The 17,856-nt window shown below is 39.9% G+C and overlaps 2 protein-coding genes and 1 non-coding gene across 8 annotated transcripts in view; all 3 read left to right on the top strand.

The window, feature by feature from the left end:
- Positions 1-57: 57 nt before the first annotated feature.
- LOC112154287 (phospholipase B-like 1) lies at positions 58-10,665 on the top strand. Its single transcript, XM_024285132.2, has 11 exons — positions 58-556; positions 938-1,160; positions 1,334-1,417; positions 1,505-1,646; positions 2,371-2,517; positions 2,855-2,999; positions 3,944-4,144; positions 5,706-5,846; positions 5,930-6,115; positions 6,210-6,316; positions 10,402-10,665. Exons 1-11 carry the CDS (start codon positions 460-462, stop codon positions 10,576-10,578), a joined length of 1,650 nt encoding a protein of 549 aa, XP_024140900.1. The 5' UTR covers positions 58-459; the 3' UTR covers positions 10,579-10,665.
- trnar-ccu lies at positions 286-358 on the top strand. Its single transcript has one exon. It is a non-coding gene; the product is annotated as a tRNA-Arg (tRNA).
- A 1,383-nt stretch (positions 10,666-12,048) lies between the features above and the next one.
- The window catches only part of kctd17 (potassium channel tetramerization domain containing 17), a 15,723-nt gene continuing 9,915 nt past the window's right edge, over positions 12,049-17,856 (top strand). For 2 of the 6 annotated variants that reach the window (XM_024285126.2, XM_024285125.2), the window contains exon 1: positions 12,051-12,482. In XM_024285126.2, the coding sequence (XP_024140894.1) occupies positions 12,171-12,482 (312 nt within the window). In that variant the 5' untranslated portion in view covers positions 12,051-12,170. Of the gene's footprint in view, positions 12,483-17,856 lie in introns of all 6 variants that reach the window. The other 4 variants (XM_024285127.1, XM_024285129.2, XM_024285128.2 and 1 more) reach the window with 4 other exon arrangements.

The raw sequence follows: 17,856 nt of genomic DNA, 5'->3' as shown, positions 1-17,856 counted from the left end.
TGTAACGATGTTTATATAATAGATATTGATATTTCTCTAAACAATAATTTAGGGATGATGAAACACCCCTATTTAATGTGTAAATGGAGCCGTCCATGTAAGTTTGGCGGATCATCAAAATGAATATTGCTTAACGGAGTTTATTGTGGATTCTGAATGTTATGAGAAAATATTTTGGAGAATGTTGTAGTGAATAAAAATATGCTAAGATATACCCATACAAATTGACCAACTACCATATTTGTCCTATTATTTATTCCGGTGATTCTGTGTCATGTCGGCGCAGCCCCAGTGGCCTAATGGATAAGGCACTGGCCTCCTAAGCCAGGGATTGTGGGTTCGAGTCCCATCTGGGGTGGAAGTTATTTTCTGCTTTTGCGATTTAATTTGATGTGAAAAGCATCAAACAGTGGATGTAATTTTTCTTTTTTGACTGGAAGCAGAGGCAGCTGTCTGGATATGGACTTTGAAAGGGTGAGCTTCTGCATTCTCCTGTGCACACTGACAGCATCGGTGGATCTATCCAGGAAAAAGTGCTCCAAGCCTCCAACCCAGCGTGAGTAATGCTCCTTTTCCAAAGTAATTTGTTGATTTTCATTCAAATGTGTTGTACTTGTGACATATTGTTTCACCATTAATATTATTTATCAAATAGGGTGCAGTTATCTTTGCAATTTTGCAATTTTATGACATTTTTTGCAGTATTTCATGTTAAATCTTTAGTAAAAATATTTTTTACTGTTTTAAAATCCCCACTGTAAAATAAATCAGTTTTTTTTTTAAACAAGACAGATTTTTTTTAATTAAATACATTTTTAACTCGGATAAACACAAATGAGCAGCGACATTATAGCATATTCTCTTGGAGGTATTATCTTACATAATGTTGTTATCTAACCTCAACCCTCTAACCCTGTTCATCCTCCTACAATGGTAGAGCTCCGAGAGGCCACCGTGCATTGGGATGCTGCCCACAAAAGTGTAATCCTGACGGAGGGCGTGATGGAGACAGAGGGGGGAGCCTACGGCTACTTCAACGACACCCTGCTGCTCTCCGGATGGGGCGTCCTGGAGATCAGCGCGGGTTATGGAGGAAGTTCGCTGGATGACGAGACCGTCTTCTTCCTGGCTGGATACCTGGAGGGTTACCTCACCGCCGGGTGAGGGGAGAACGCTCTCGCATCAGCACCGACTCCAGGAAGGCCCACAAACTCACAGGAAAAGAAAATAGAAATACAAATCAGTTTATTTATTTACAACTCCAAGCTATATATATATATACTTTTAATTATTAAGTAGTTTAAAGGAACTAAAGACTCTTTCTATTCTGCAGACAGATGATCAGTCATTACTCCAACATGTACCCTCAGCTCATAAAGGATGAAGGAGTTTTAAACCCCTTAAAAACCTTTTTAAGGTAAAGTTGATATATTTAAAAAAATGAAGCTACTGTTGTGTATTTTTTTAAAAGAAATATTCATTCTTTGTCTTGAATGACTTTCAGCAAACAGGATCAGTGGGCCAGAGAGCAGGTGAAAGAGAGGAGAAACAGCGACCCCCTGTGGAGCCAACTGGGATTGATCCTGGCCCAGATGGACGGGCTCCACGCCGGAGCCGCACAGTGGGCCAAAAGCAAACACAGAGAGGTGTGTGGAGCGGTTAGACCAGGGTGGGGGGGGGGGGACGACTCAATCGCACAGGGGGTCAATAATAATAAAAAAAAACACCTTAGATTGAGGGCCGAATATGGAGTGATTTTTAGTGCCACCATAATGCAAGCACGAGTCAAAGATTTGAAATCAAACTTTTCTAAATTGAAAAAAGAAAAGTGTTAAGAATAAAAAATCATAATTGTTCAAAGAACAACAAAAAAAAGGTTTACAATTGCAAAAATATTCTTGAAAGCAGAAAAAAAGTTTGCAATTCCAAAAATATTTTTGAAAGAAAAAAAATAAGCTTTTAATTGCAAAAATATTCTTGAAAGCAAAAAAAAAGGAAAGCAAGTTTGCAATTCCAAAAATATTGTTAAAAGCAAAAGAAGTTTTCAATTGCAAAAATATTTATGCAAAAAAAAATTTGCAATTGTAAAAAATATTTTTGTTTGCAAAGTATGAATCTTCATTCCTAACACAAATTTTGATCTCAAAACTGTCAATATGGTTTCACAAAAATCCCTCCATAGCCAAAACAGAATAAACATTTATTAAGCACACTAAAACTACATTTTTTAAACTTAAAAAAATGTAACTTTTTAACTTTAATTACCCAGAGGGCCGGATCCGGCCCCCGGGCCTTGACTTTGACACATGTAGTCTTAGATGGCGGTGACATTATCAGTCCATGAAATCCCGCTCCTTCCTTTCTGCCCAGCCCCTGTCAGCGTTTGCGGTCCAGTTCCTGAACGGGGTCGGCGACCTCCTGGACCTGGTCCCGGCCCTGACGCCCCGCTCCAATTCCTCCACGGGGGCTGGAGCCTTCAGGATGCCAGGAATGGGCCACTGCACCGCTCTCATAAAGGTTAGGCCAGATTCATTTGGCGGTGACTGTGACAGAGAGCTCAGCAGAGGCCTAATTACTGTTTTTGTCCATTTCCTCGGCTAAAAACACTCGGCCACGGTGGGAAGACTCAATCTGGCTGAAAGAACTGCTAAACAAATGAAGAAATAAATGCAGTTTTCAACAAGAGTGAAGAGCAAAGCTTGAGGAAATTATGCACAAACAGGAGGAAAAGCAACCGTTAGAATTGATTTAATTGGATTAAGTGGTTGAAAGGACACAAATTTACCACTATAATGTTTATGCTTTGGATGAGTTGATTCATTTTTTGATTTTGATGTCGTCCCTGATGGTCAAGGTGCTGCCCGGCTTTGAGAACCTGCTGTTGGGTCACTCCAGCTGGTACACGTACGCCGCCACCATGCGTATCTACAAACACTGGGACTTCCGGGTGTCTGACCCGAACTCGGCCACAGCAAAGATGTCGTTCAGCAGCTACCCCGGTATGGAGGCTTCACAGGGCAGATATTCCATCTTTGTTGTAAAAATGTCTCCATGAGAGAATTCCGACTGTGACTTTAAACTGTTTTCAGTCACAGATTTCCTTCAAATAAAAGTGTTGAACGTTAAACTCTGGCAGAAGTTTTAAAAGACAACTTTTTACAGAACTTTAAATCTAATCAAACCGTCAGTCCCAACAATCATTATTTATGAATATTATTCAAATGTTTGAATTCAAAGTAGTTTTCTGGCAAAGTGAGCTTTGGAAAATACAAAAATGTATTAAAATAAGAACTAAATGTATAGGACAAATAGTAAAAATCGCACGGGGTACACGTCTGTTAACTAATGTGGATGGGATAGGCTCCAGCAACACTAATGAGCCTTCACAAGACTGAGGGAAACCAAAAGAAGATGGATGAATGAATGGATGGACAAACAGAAAAATGGATAGGTGGGCTGATGGGTGGACAGAGAGATAGATGGTTGGATAGTTGGATGGATGGACGGATGTAGAGATGGATGGTTGGATAGAAAGACGAACAAAGGGATGGGTGGATGGATGGATAGAGAGTTGGATTGATGGACCGGCGGATGAATGGACAGACGGTTGGATGGATGGACTGGTGGATGGATAGATTGACAGAGGGAGAGATGTATGATTGAAATAGACGGACAGACGGATGAATGGATAGTTGGATGGACGGCCAGATGGATGGATTGATGGAGAACCAATTCAATAGATCCTTAACCGCCTCTTGAAGTGACATCATGAGCTCAAAGACTTTAATCATCTGTAGGTTATTGTGAGAAGCATCATTTCACATCCTCAACAATCTGACTCATGTTTTCTTTCTCTCCTGGTCCAAACACTTTTGGCTAAGAACAATCTCCTCCTCTCACCATGTTTTTCTTCCTCCTCTTCCTCCTCCTCTTCCTCCTCCAGGCTTCCTGATGTCCCTGGATGACTTCTACCTGCTGGGAAGCGGCCTGCTGATGACTCAGACCTCCATCGGTGTCTTCAACACCTCCCTGTTCTCTGGGCTCAGCCCTCACAGCCTGCTGGCCTGGCAGCGAGTCCGCCTGGCCAACAGTTTGGCGAGCAGCGGAGAGGAATGGGCCGAGGTTTTCTCGAAACACAACTCAGGTGAGACGCTGCGAGGTAAAAGAGAGGGGCTTGAATTCAGATTCCACACAAAAGGAAAGGAAACGTGAGTTTAGCAGATTCAAGGAAGTGTTGCATTTCGGGTAAAAGGTTGACCGCTGAACGGATTGACTCCGCCCCCCCCAAGTGTTACAAAGACTTCTATTGAGAAATTATTCTGTTTTTAGAACATCTTGATCATTCTCATCAAGTTCAAGTTATTCACGTTATAAACTGACCAATCACATGCCTCAATAAAAGTAGGTGGAGCCTGCTGGCCATGTGGTTGACTCAGATCACTCGCCGTCCATATCAGGACAAAATGGCGACTGAATTGACTTCATTTGGTTGAAGCTGAAAGAAAATCCTTCTCCACTCACTCCAGTTCTCAGTAAATGACATGAACTCAAGTCCTCCTTCTGCTCGTGTGCGCCCCCTACTGTCTTGTGTGTTTCTACACACAGGCTCTAGTATTAGCTATGCAGTAAACACGACTTCTTTGGTTTGGATCACCAGCTTAGAGGGATTTTTTAACCCACATTTCGACGCCTGGCTAAGGACCCCTCCGAGTAACTTTTTGGCATTTTGTGTGTCCCCAACTCGTCATTTTTTGACGTGCTGGCTGTTCCAATTAAGTCAGGGGTCTGGCCGTTTTGTTGGACCCAGTCTGAACTTTGGAAGGGGCCGGTACCAATACCCAAACCCGGTACCCTAGCCGTAGCCTGCTTCGTGTCTGGTACCACGGTCCGGTACTGATCTGCGGGTTAAGGTGAGGATACTGTTGTGGTCTTAGTTTGCGGCCCAGAGGATGGGGAGCCTTGATTTAATTGGAAAAGCCTGCACATCAAAAAACGACGAGTTGGGAACAATCGTAATGCCAATTTGTGACACGGTTACGGCTACTGACGTCTATAAATGGGGCTTTAAAACTGCTGTCTGTTGGTTATTGCCAAATTGTTGACAAATTAAAATAAACTCGTTGAATTCTTGAAAATATAGTCAAAATCCACCTGTGCGTTGTCCCCTACAGGTTGAATCGGGGTATTACAGTTGCATTTCATGATTGGTCAAACCATTTCAGTCCCCTGTCATTTCAGAAGTCCCACGTCATGATCTGCATCTCTAGTAATGATAAGAGTCCTGTTCCCCAGCCCCACCCCTCTGACTGGATTTTGGCTGTGGGCGGAGTCAGTCTCCAGCTTCCCAGTTTGGTTACCATTTAACCGTATGTCAAAATGTGATGACTTGGGAATGAGAATGTGTTGCATCTCCATAAAGATTCCAGTCAGGAAATTCCTCAATTATTATTGAAATGTCCAGATCTGTTCTATGATTGTTTCCTCACATCACACAAGGTATGATTAGATCGGATTTTGTTCTCATGATTGGTGGAACGAGTTGCTAAAAGTCATAAGACAGACACTAATTTTTCCATTGTCTTCAACTCTTTGTTGTCAGAAGTTCATTGGTGTGTGTTCTGTTTGAAGTCCTCTTGAACACCTAAAGTGAACCATAGCAACAAAGTCATTGAGCAAGAGCAACACACTCACTTGTCTGTTTCTAGGTACATACAACAGCCAGTACATGGTGGTGGACTTGAGCAAAGTTTCTCTGCGCCACAGCATCAGAGACGGAGCTCTGACTGTGGTGGAGCAGATCCCGGGAAAGGTGGTGTATTCAGATCAGACCCAGGCTCTGCGCAGAGGTGAAGTTTCTTCAATTCACCTGTTGCAATCCTCAGTGGTTTCGAGAAAACATCTCTTCCTGCTTCCACGCCACATTTGACAGGTTACTGGCCGTCATACAACATACCGTTCAACGCTGAGGTCTACAACCTCAGCGGCTATGGGGTGATGTGGAAAAGATATGGAGAAGATTTCTCCTACGATCTTTGTCCTCGAGCTAAAATCCTGCGCAGGGACCAGGCTAAAGTATCCAACCTGAACTCCTTGAAATATGTGATGAGATACAACAGTAAGTATACAAAAAACAACCGATTTCTGAGATACCTGACAGAGAACTGCACCTCTTTTCACAAACAAACACACTCAAAACCATTTTTTTCCAGACTATAAGAGGGATCCGTACTCCAAGGGCCATCCGTGCAAAACCATCTGTTGCAGAAACGACCTGAGACCACGGAGGCCACGACCGGGAGGCTGCTATGACACAAAGGTACATCCTGTTGGTTGGAAATTTCTCTCACTGATTATGGGGTTCCAATTGGACCAAAAATGTTTTTGTGTCCACTCTTTCTAGAATGTTTCGAATCGTGGATCTGGTATTGACCCCCATAGGCCCATTTCTTTGGTCCATCGTCTATGTCTACTGAGCAAGTTTACTGAACATTTGTCTGTCTTCACATTACTAACCAACATCTTAAGATAGTCTATGATTCATTGATGATTACTTTGTATTTGGTTTGTGTTTTTGCTTGTTTTACTCTTCTGGTGTTAAGAACCTGAGGAAATGACGGGATCAAATGACCGCTGTAACAGTTACCAAGGACTTTTCTGATGTGAAGAATTGACTTGATCAATTGACTGTAGCAACAGATATCAAGGGTTTTCTTGAAAACTATAGGAACCAAAAGAACTAAATGACTTTAACAATAACAGAAACCAACTACCATAGCAATGGTTACCAAAGACCTTTCTGATGTGAAGAATTGAAGTGACCAAATGACCGTAACAATGAGCACCAAGGACGTTTCTGAAGATTATTTGGAAACAAAAGGATCCAATAACTGGAGCAATAGTTAACTAGAACTTTCTTGACAAGTTAAGAAAACTACAGAACCAAATAAATGTAGCATTGGTTACCAGGGGCTTTCCCACTGACCTGTGAAAACAAACGGACCAAATGACCACAATATGGTTACCTTTAACTTTCCTGACCTCTTAAGGAAACTCTAGGACCAAAAAAACCATAGCAACGGTTACCAAGGACTTTCTTTCAGGATGCTAGGCCACCCCACCTCGGCAGCTCATCTCAGCAGTGCAATCAGCTGATTTACTTCACCTTGGTGCCTGCCTTCATAAGGACTTGTAGTGCTTCAGTCGGTGTCAGGTCGTCTTTGCCTCAGTCCTGTTGTCGAGTCCTAAAATTCTCATGGTTCTGAGTTGCCCTCTTTGTTTTCTGCCTTTGCTGGTCTGTTGTCTGTCTCTGGGGTGTTTGGAGTTGTGGATCTTGTATTGTTGGGTTGGCCGTGGTGCAGCGGTGAGGTGGTCAACCCTTGATCAGAATATTGCAGGTTTGACTCCCGTCTTGCCCGCCCACGTGTCAAAGTATCCTTGGGAAAGAAACTCAACCCGAATTGCCTCTGGTGGAAGGTGGCACCAGTGTTTGGCATTTGTTCCCCACTAATCTTGAAGAGTAGGAACGGGCTGATGGTAAGTAAAACCCCAACAAGATCATTCTTCTGAGTCTGTGGTCTGACCTCACGCAGTCCTTCAGTTTCTCTCCTGCTGCCATGAGCATCTCTTTCCAAAGAACATTAGAACACCTGCCATAAACTGCTATCATGGTTGGGCAGAGTATCTCCCTCTTCTCTTGTGTAGAGACTGCTGTTCCATCTCCTAGCCTGAGACTGTATTACTCACAGATGCTCCGGTTTCCCTTTCCTACCTGAGGCCCAAGTAAATCTTTTTGTGCTTTAGCCTTTTCGTTTCTTGGGGTCCATACTTTAATACCTGATGCTTTCTTGGCAGGTTTAGGATATGACAGGACCAAACACCTGCGGCCGCGACGTCAGGAACATATTTTTTGACAAGCGGTTAGCAGAGAACTCATTGAAAAAGGGGCGGGGCACGCGAATTTGTGCTGCATTTGGTGTGTATGTACCATTAGAGACAAGTGGAAGTTGGTCCACAGTAGTAAAGCAGTCTAATGTTACAGACGTTTCTATGGATGCCTTCATTTCTACAACTTCTGCCTGCCTTGGGCTGATAATGTGAATAACCACATTTAGCTTGTGTCTAATATTTGAGATTTTACTACAAAAGACTTTTCTGATGTGAGAACTTGACATGATCAAACAATCATACCAATGGTTACCAAGGACTTTCTTGACAACTTTAAGAGGCTACTGATCCGTAATATAATACTTGAATAGCGCCCTCTACCCTCCTTCAAAGGCCCAAAGCGCTTCACAGTCACAGACCCATTCACCCATTCACACACACACACATTCATACACTGGTGGTGGCTCCACAGCCAAACACTGGCGCCAACCTCCCACCAGAGGCAATTTGGGCCCAAGAACACTCCGACGGGGAAGGCAGGAATCAAACTCGCAATCTTCCAATCAGGAGTCGACCGCTCTACCACTGCGTTTTAAACACATGAATTTGACAGAAAACAGTAGAAACATTACAAAGCAAGTATCCAATAAGAATTGACGAACTGAAGATGTTGGTTAGTAGTTCATAGACATAAACAAATATTCAATAACTTGTTCAGTAGACATAAACAATAAACCATAGAAACAGAAAGTGGACACAACCATATTTTTGGCACAAATGGCCACATGTGCCAGAACAGGAAAACCATGAATTTGTTTACAGTTTTGTCTTTTAGGTTTGCATACATTTTTGCATGCAAACCACAACATTCTTTAACGGCCAGTCCTAATGATTGCTAAATTTCCTGGATTTTTATCTGTGTTGTTGCACTGCAGTGAGATAAAACTTTTTAATTCCCTGCACGGTGGTGTAGCAATTAGCACTGTCGCCTCACTGTGGGAAGATCCTGAGTACTGCGGAGTTTGAATGTTTTTCTCCTGTGTGTGCGTGTTGGTCTTCTCCCCGAATCATGTGTCACAGGTTAATTAGTGATTCTAAATGTGTCCGTTGGTGTGAATGTGAGTCTGTACTTCTGTGATCCTGCAACAGACTGGTCAACCATCCAGGGTGTACGTCCCTTCGACCTAAAGTAACAGGGATAGGCTCCAGCAACAATGTAACCTTGACATGGATTCAGTGGACTTGGAAGATGGATGGATGGCCAATGGTGACATTTAAAAGCTGTACTTTTAAAGGGTAACCAAACAGGGGAATTGGAGGCTGACTCCATTCTCAGCCTAGATTTGAAAAATTCCAAAAAAGGGGGCGGGGCTAGGGGAGCGTATGGCTTGGATCTATGATTGACAGTTAGGTTAGCTTTATGTGGCGTATGCTGGGTCTTCAATATGGAGAGTGGTACCGGGCAAAGTGATGCAAGTTTCTCTCCAGAACTTCCTGGTTGGGTGGAGGATTTCTCCCGTCTCCCTTCTGCCGTGTCCGGCGCTCCTGATCCAGAACTCGTAGTTGTAGACTCTGCTTTTGCAATGCCTGACAGCGGGAATGAGGGTTTGCAGAGTGCTGAGCGTGGAAAAATGTCGCTAGCATCATAGCTAATAAAGGCTAACGTATTAAGCAAACAATCCAGAGTGAAATTTTCATTGAAAAACTATCATCAGAACAGAGTTCTCTGGTTTCAGTGCCAATTGCACTCAGCCTCTGTTCCCTAACTTCTAAGTCAACTGTAAAGTTGTGTAAGCCAGTAGACTTGGAAAACTGAAGGCACTACGATAATGAAGCTAACAAATGAACGAAGCTACAAAGCTAACACGATAACGACTTACAGTTACAGATTCAAAGATGGGCGGAGCTTTTATACTGGAGCTACAGAGCATGATGACGTCAAACTTCTGGGACTGACACCAGTTGACCAATCGTAAAATTCAACTGCAATGCCTCGTTTCAACCTGTAGGGGGCAGCGCACAAGCGGTTTTAGACTATATTTTCATGAATTAAATACGTTTATTTTAATTTGTTCTAAAATGTGGCAACGACCAAAAGGAAGCACTTTCAAAACCCCATTTATAGAGGTCAACAGACAAAAAAAAATGTTGATTTACTGTTTGGTTACCCTTTAAAGTCCTATCAATAAGTCTTTTAGGCTTAATGGTCACAACAGGATGTTATAAACATATGGATCTGCATGTTTTTTATTTACTATGTATTCAGTTTTTACAGAAGTATTGGACACTTTTAACTTATTTAGGTGTTTGTGTAAAAGTGAAGTGCATAGAAGTGCATGAAAAGTATTTCTGATTGTACATTTAAGCAACATTTCCTTCTAGTTTCCATCTGAAAATGTTTCCCATCTCCTTATCATAAAGTATTAGCTGTATTTAATGAAAGCCTCCCAGGCTAAAAAGAGAAAAAAAAAAACATTTTTTTTTACATCTTCTTTGTATTTCTGCATCCCGTTGAAGGTGACGGACTACCAGATGGCTCTCCAACTGGCTGCGGAGGCTATAAATGGCCCCACCACGCAGGGGGGGCTGCGTCCATTCACATGGCAGTCCTTCAACCTCACCGCTCACCAGGGTCTCCCTCACACGTACAATTTTTCCTTCGTCACCATGAGGCCGACACTGGTCCAGCCCTGAGAGAGTGAAGACGCCCCACATACAGGAGGAGGAAGATCATGGTTGAAATGGATTTGTGAGAAAGTCCTGATTAAAGGGAGAAACTTATTTTATCTGTAGTTTTGTTGAGACTTTGCTGTTATAGGCTTTTGCTCTGTTGTGATGATACTGTCAAACTCTGCTTACTGAATTGTTTAGAATTTGACACATTTTCTGAAACTTCTTAATTGTGATTCATGTTTTCAGGGAAATGATCATTTGTTTCCTCTATGCAATATTGACTCAGGTTCACAGAGCAGGAACTACAAAACGACATTGTTTATCATACTTATTTAAAAATATGTTATAAAAATTAATATATATTAAATGATCAAGAAATAATTATTATAGTTATTATTTATAGTTATATTTTTTCCTAGTTTGTCTTTAAGCACAAGAAGTTTAATATTTTCAGGGAGTTAATCTCTTTTTAAAAGGTTGGTGAGACAATTAAGAATGTTGTTTCTTCTCAGTTTCGACTTTTTCAGAATACTGTAATACAGTTTAAACAATTTTGGAAGTCTTAAATGTTTTAAAGACTGAACTTGTCCAAAATTAAATAAATAAAGAATCCATAAATCGACATCTAGTGTGAACTTTTTTAACCTCTGAAGTCTATTTCATTAATTTAGAACAATATCTGATGTTCAGATGTATTTTTTGATTCAGGAGGAGTAAAATTAAAGTCTGAACCGGATAGAAAAAGAAAGCATTAATGCAAACGAAGTTTGTTGAAGTGAAGCACAGCGGCAGTGTCATAATGGTGTGGGATTCTTTCAGGTGTTGCTAATATAAACAGAACCAAAATAATGACGCAATCATGAGATTATCAACGATCTTTGTGTCAAAATATATCCTCTTTTTAATTTCAGTTATTTTCTCATTTTTCTGATTTTTTTCTTCTTTTCCCTTTTAGACATAAGACCAATATGGCTTCTAATAGCCTCAATCAAAGCTTGATAGTCTAAGCTTCGATAGCTCCAATATTGCTTGACACTTTCTATTTTACTTTTCTACTCTATTTACTTTTCTATTATTATTATGGTTATTTCTTACTTGGAATATTTAATTTTGCTTGCCATGTCTCCATTACCTTTCTGTAATTGATTTTCTTTTTAAAAATGAAATGAGTTATTACATTTTAATGAACTGCTTACAGTCATAATTTGTAAATTTGTATGATGTTCAATAAATTTAAAAAAAATCTAATATCTTAACATAAACAATTTCCTTTAATTTTAAACTTTTAGTCAAACACTAAAAAACATAAAAAGTAAATGTAATAAGAGTACCATTACAAGTCCACTTATTGAACATAAAATTTTACTTGGTCCTTTTTTTAAATAAATACATTTATATTTTAAACACCAGTCGGATAAAATGTCAAAAAAACTTCCAAGTTCTGCCTTTTATTTTGAAAGGAGCAAGCTCTTATTTTGAAAACATTTTCGTTTGTGGGCGGAGCCTGCTGGTGGGTTGAAGGAGGAAAAACGCGCTCTTCATCAGCGGTGGAACGGACGCGCTCGTCGTCCCGCCACTCCGCATCCCCCCGTCGGTTCGGCGGTTCGGTATCGATGGCAACGACCGCGGACGAGCCGCGGGACGTGGCGGACGTTGCGGCGCCGCAGCGCGGCGGCGGCCCGCGGCACAACAGCAACAACAACAATAACAACAACAACAACAAAGACAGCGAGGCGGGGGAGAGCACGAGCGCCGCGACCACGGCCGAGTCCGGCGGGAACAGCACCTCGGCGGGGAGCAACGGGAAGTGGGTCCGGCTGAACGTGGGCGGAACCGTGTTCCTCACGACGCGGCAGACCCTCCTGAAGGAGCAGACCTCCTTCCTGTACCGGCTGTGCCAGCAGCAGGACCTGCACTCGGACACGGTGAGCCTCGTGCACCCGGGAAAAAAACGACCTCAAACACCATTTATGAAGCCTAATTAATAAGTCACGTGACCCCTTTCAATTAGTGTCCATTTGTACTTTTTCCTCTTACAATGTCATAAAACCCCTTATAGTTCATCTTTCTCATTTATAATGAGTGTTGCCTTCAAAGACCGTGGGGTTTTCGGGGGTTCGAGCCCGGAGTCCTCTCTCGGAGCATCCCCCGGTGGAGCGGCCGCCGTCAGATGCGGGGACACGTGCTGCCTCTGCTGCAGTGCTGCTCAGTGGGAAGCTGCAAAGCTGCCAGGCTTAAGGACTGAGCAGAGGGGATGACTGGAGTGTCTGCCTGCACGCGAACGCACCGCGGCGCCTGGAAACACTCATAAATGATGCAAATGTGGGCTAGTTTTCTTTTTTTGGGTCGTGTGGGTAATAGACTGAGAAGGGAAGGTCATTCAGAGCAAACAGATGTGTCCGTGTTTTAGTAACAAAAGAGAAAGTAGAATAGGGCGGCCACAATTTGTCCACTAATCGTCTATTAAAATAGTCCACGACTTATTTATTAGTCGATTAGTCGTTACTTTGTTTTATATGGAGTCAGAGTGTAGTAAAGTTGAAAGTTACAATAGCATTCTGCTAGATTTTTGGACTATTTTGGCATTTATTACGTTTTTTTTAAGGCTATTTTGGAGTTTAGCTAATATTTCAGTTACATGCTAGCCGTTTTGGCTAATTTAAGATATTTTCAGTTTTTTAGGCTAGTTTGGAGTTAAGATAATATTTTGGCTGTATGCTAGCTACCTTGGCTAATTTCGGATTTTTTTAGGGTGTTTTGGAAATAAGCTAATATTTCAGCATCATGCTAGCTGTTTTAGCTAACTTAGCCTGTTTTGTTTTTTAGGTTATTTTTGAGTGTAGCTACTATTTCAGCTACATTCTAGCTGCTTTGGCTAACTTGAGTTTTTTTCTGTTTTTAGGCTAATTTGTAGTTTAGCTAATATTTTGGCACCATGCTAGCTGTTTTAGCTAACTTAGGCTTTCTTGGTTTTTTTTTAAGGCTATTTTGGAGTTTAGCTAACATTTCAGCTACATGCTAGGTGTTTTGACCAACTTAGGCTTTGTTTTTTTGTTTTTAGGCTAATTTAGCATTTAACTAATATTTTAGCTGGCTATCAGCTCCAGTGATTTCAGCTTCAGCATTTTTAGCTATCAATTTCAGCATCTTCAGCTATCAGCAGTCACACTAGCATCACCGCAGTTAATGCTGTATCTCTAGTTTGTAGTTAGTTTAAAGCTAATGATGGTTAAGATGTGTGCTTTATGCCTGACCCGATTAGTCGACTAATCTGAAAACAATAATCGGTGATTAGTCGACTATAAATAATCGTTTGTGGCAGCTCTAGTTTAGATTAAGAATCAGATTTTGTGAGTCAAAATGAAGTGCTTTGACCTTCAGTGAAAGATCCCAAACCTGCAGCAACAGCTTCTCATGGGCTAAAGCTGCTGCTGAATAATTAGATTTTCAGTTGACTGGATCAGAGTGACTATAAGATTAGGTGTAGAATTAGATTTGATCTTTTCTTCAGTCACTGAATGCATCGCGCGGCAGCACACCCTCAGTAAAATCATCAGGATGCGTTCAGGTGCAGCTGCTCTCCCTGTGGAAAATTTCCCTGAGTTTTTAGACCATCTGAAGTTAATGATCTGTAGTTCCTGCTGGTGGAAAAACGGACATGAGCGCCTGACTCCACTGAGCATGCTCAGTAGGATGAAGTGGACGATTCAGCCGGAGCTGAACTGATCATTTTATTGAGGCTGTCAAGAATCTTTATAATCATTATGAGAAAATTTGTGTGATATTTTCATTAGTAAACCTATAATTGAGTTTTGGGGCCACCATTAAAATAAATAAATAAATCTACTAGAATAAACCCATACAATTATGATAAAAAAGTCATAATTTTACTAAAAAGAACGAGCATTTCCTTATTTGTGACACCAAGAGTCTAGCGATATGAGACGTATCTCTTGACTTACTTTTTTCTTGTAAAAATATATATATTTTTCTCATTTTCGAGTTATCTTGTAAACTTTTGAGTTTTTTTGCCTATAATTCTACGAGTTTCGTCTTGTAATATTTAAAGTAATTTATTGGTAATTTTATAAGTTTATTCTTGTGAATTTTTAATATTTTTTTACGACTTTTTTCTTTAAAAAAATTCTCTTAATTTTGCGGTTGAATTTTCTTAAAATTGTGGGCAAAAAGTTGTAATTTTACAAGAATAAAGTCATAAAATTATAAGAAAAATCTATAATTTATGAGAATAAAGATGTAAAATTACAAATTTTGTTATAATTTTATGTCTTTTTTGTGAAATTACATTTTTTTTATCATTTTATGACTTTTTGTAAAATTATGAATTTTTTCTCAATATTTTTTAAGTTAATTCTCATAAAATTGAGACTTTTTGTCTTTATTTTATGATTTTTTTTTCTTAAATTATTTTTCTCATGATTTTACAAGTTTATTCTTGTAAAAAATTGTCATAACATTTGGATTTTTTTCTCATCATTTTATGATGATATTCTTGAATATTTTTTTTCTTATAATTTTGCAAGTTTATTCTCTTAAAAAAATACTTTTTCTCAAAATTGTATAGGTTTATTCTTGTAAAATTAAGACTTTTTTAACAATAATTTTACACATTAATTATTTTAAAATTGATTTTTTTTATTCAAATAATTTTGTCCTTAACTATTTTTTCTAATACAAACAAGTTTTTTTTGTAAAATTGAGTTTTTTCCTATGCAGTTACAACTTTATTTTTGTAGAAATTTCTCTTTTGTCACATAATTTTACAACTTTATTCATGTAACTTTATTATTATTGACCCCTAATACTCTGTGATAAAAAGCACAAATCCAGTTTCAGCTTTTGAATCTATGAGCGTCACATAAGTCTGATATTTAAAGTTAAATTCACTGACGTTTCTCTGTATTTTGGCGTCAAAACGACTTGTTGAAGTCATTTCCTGTGACCACAGTCGCAGCACGCCGCTGATGACAGAGATTTGAGCTCCAGGCCTTTAACTGAGTCACTGAAGCTGCTTCCTGCCGGTGGACAGAAATATCCAACGTGTGTCGTCCGCCTCTCTGGGAACGTCAGCGGGAAGTTTCCTCGTAAAGACGGACGATTTGGTCAGATCAGTCTGAGCTTTATTTAATGTTTTCCTGCTAAACTAGCAGGACGTTTTTCTCTTCGTCTGCCATCAGCAGCTCGACCTTCTCCCCCCTGACCCTCAGCTCTGATCGTCTCTTTCTGCTCACGTCTTCTGGAGGAGGCTTGAACCCTCCAGTGACTGAGCCGTGCTGCGGTTGCGTAGCAGCCTGACTCGGTGTTTAGTGTTTGTACAGAAAGACAAAGTGGACTAAATATAGAGTGGCCAGAAAAAGAGGCGTTTCACGTTAGCATGAGAGCTTCAGGGATGGATCCCAAACATTCCTCCCAGTCTCTCCTTTCCGTTCTTCTAGATCCAGATTCCATGTTCCTGATAACACTTGAAAGTAAAAGCAGGACTTTACTGTCTGCTGTGTAAACGAGAGTGAACATGCTCTGTCTGTACTTGCTTGTAGCTAAATGGGTCATATTGCACCATCAGCTGATGAGCAACATTTCACCTCTAAAAACAGAGAGGCTGCTGGGATTTCCATGACTAAAAGAATACAAATTGTTCCAAAGAATGTTAGCTAACAATCTGTGATGTGAAGTTCTACTAAAATCTACAAATCTACTTCAGAAAACATTTATTCACCTGACTGGTTTAAACTACTGACTATATCTGAGAACCAGATCAAGTGAGTAAAACATGGATGTTTCTGACTCCAACCAAAGAAATTCAGTTATACCAAAATATCTCAAGATTTAGTCCTTGATTCTCGATGTGTTCTCACCAAGTATGGAGCTTTAATTTTCATTTTTAGAGGCTGTAAAACGTTTGGTCAGACGTTCCTTTGGAGGTCAATAGGGGGCGTTTGTTGTGAGAATGACATTCACGGGGGACCTACTTAAATTTTTCTTCTGTTGTTTAAAACCATTTATTATGATTGTGTTCAAACTAAAAAATAATAGCAGAAAGGTTATAGTCTGTATACACTTGGCGGACCAGGAACCATCTTTGAGGTGGTCCCAGTTCTTTTCCAGTCGAAAACTTATTAGCGTACCTTCACACCGTCTTCTTATCAGTAACCGCTAGGGTCGCCACGATTAGTCGACTAATCGACGACTAATCGACTATTATAACAGTCGACGACTAATTTAATAGTCAATTAGTCGTTATGGTAACACTTTATATTAAGATTCTTTAACAAGCTTCATTAATACATTAACCAACATTATTAATGTGTTTATAGGATGTTAGTAAGACATTTATTAGCACGATAAGCCAAATAAGGTTTGTTAACATACTTAATAAGATTAATTAACATCTAAATTGAGGCCATTGTCTACAAAGGCCATATTAACAAACTCCTTACAGGTTTAACAAATATATAATAACTATATTTATCAATATTATATTGAGTGTTTTGGAGCTGCTCAGCTAAAGTGTTACTGTTGATACTTCGTAATATATGGAGTCAGAGTGTAAAAAAGTTGAACAAAGTTGTGAGCGTTAAGCACCAAAAAATACAAATTTTTTATTATTTGAGTCAGTGAGACCAAAACTTTAAATTTTGTAAAAAAAAAAATAAAAGTCCTTGTTTCAGATGCTGACCTCATTAGAGAGATCAGGAATATACTATCCATCAAACTCATTTTGACAGGTGACCTTTGACCCTTTATACTCTTTATATATAAAACTGATGTTAAATTGTTAAGTCATCTTGAAGGGCGGGGCATCTGTCAAAACGAGATTGATGGATGATGTAGGGTCAGAGGTCACCTGTCAAAACGAGTTTGATGGAAAGTATATTCCTGATCTCTCTCATTTGATTTAATCTTATTTTAATAACAGAAACTAATGAAGGACAGAGGCTGCTCAATTCATTAAAGTTGAATAAACAGTCATCTTAATTGTCTTTATGTGTAGTTAGATTAAAGCTAACGATGGTTGAGATGTCTGCTTTACGTTCACTCTGCGGACGACTCAATTAGTCGACTAATCTGAAAAAATTATCTCTGATTAGTTGACTATTAAAATCATCGTTTGTGGCAGCACTAGTAACCGCTTTGCACCATGCACTATTGTACCAAAACATCAGTAAAAAGTGTTGAACCTGAAGTTGATACAGACATTCAAAACTGATCAGCAAAATATAAACTTTCAATTGGAGAACTATCCTGACCAGGATAGAAAAGATGAAGACTTCCATTATT

Source organism: Oryzias melastigma, linkage group LG19 (genome assembly GCF_002922805.2).
Source record: "Oryzias melastigma strain HK-1 linkage group LG19, ASM292280v2, whole genome shotgun sequence".
Classification (NCBI taxonomy): domain Eukaryota; kingdom Metazoa; phylum Chordata; class Actinopteri; order Beloniformes; family Adrianichthyidae; genus Oryzias; species Oryzias melastigma.
The sequence above is the reverse complement of the archived record's forward strand: the minus strand, read 5'-3'. Positions and strand labels throughout refer to the sequence as shown.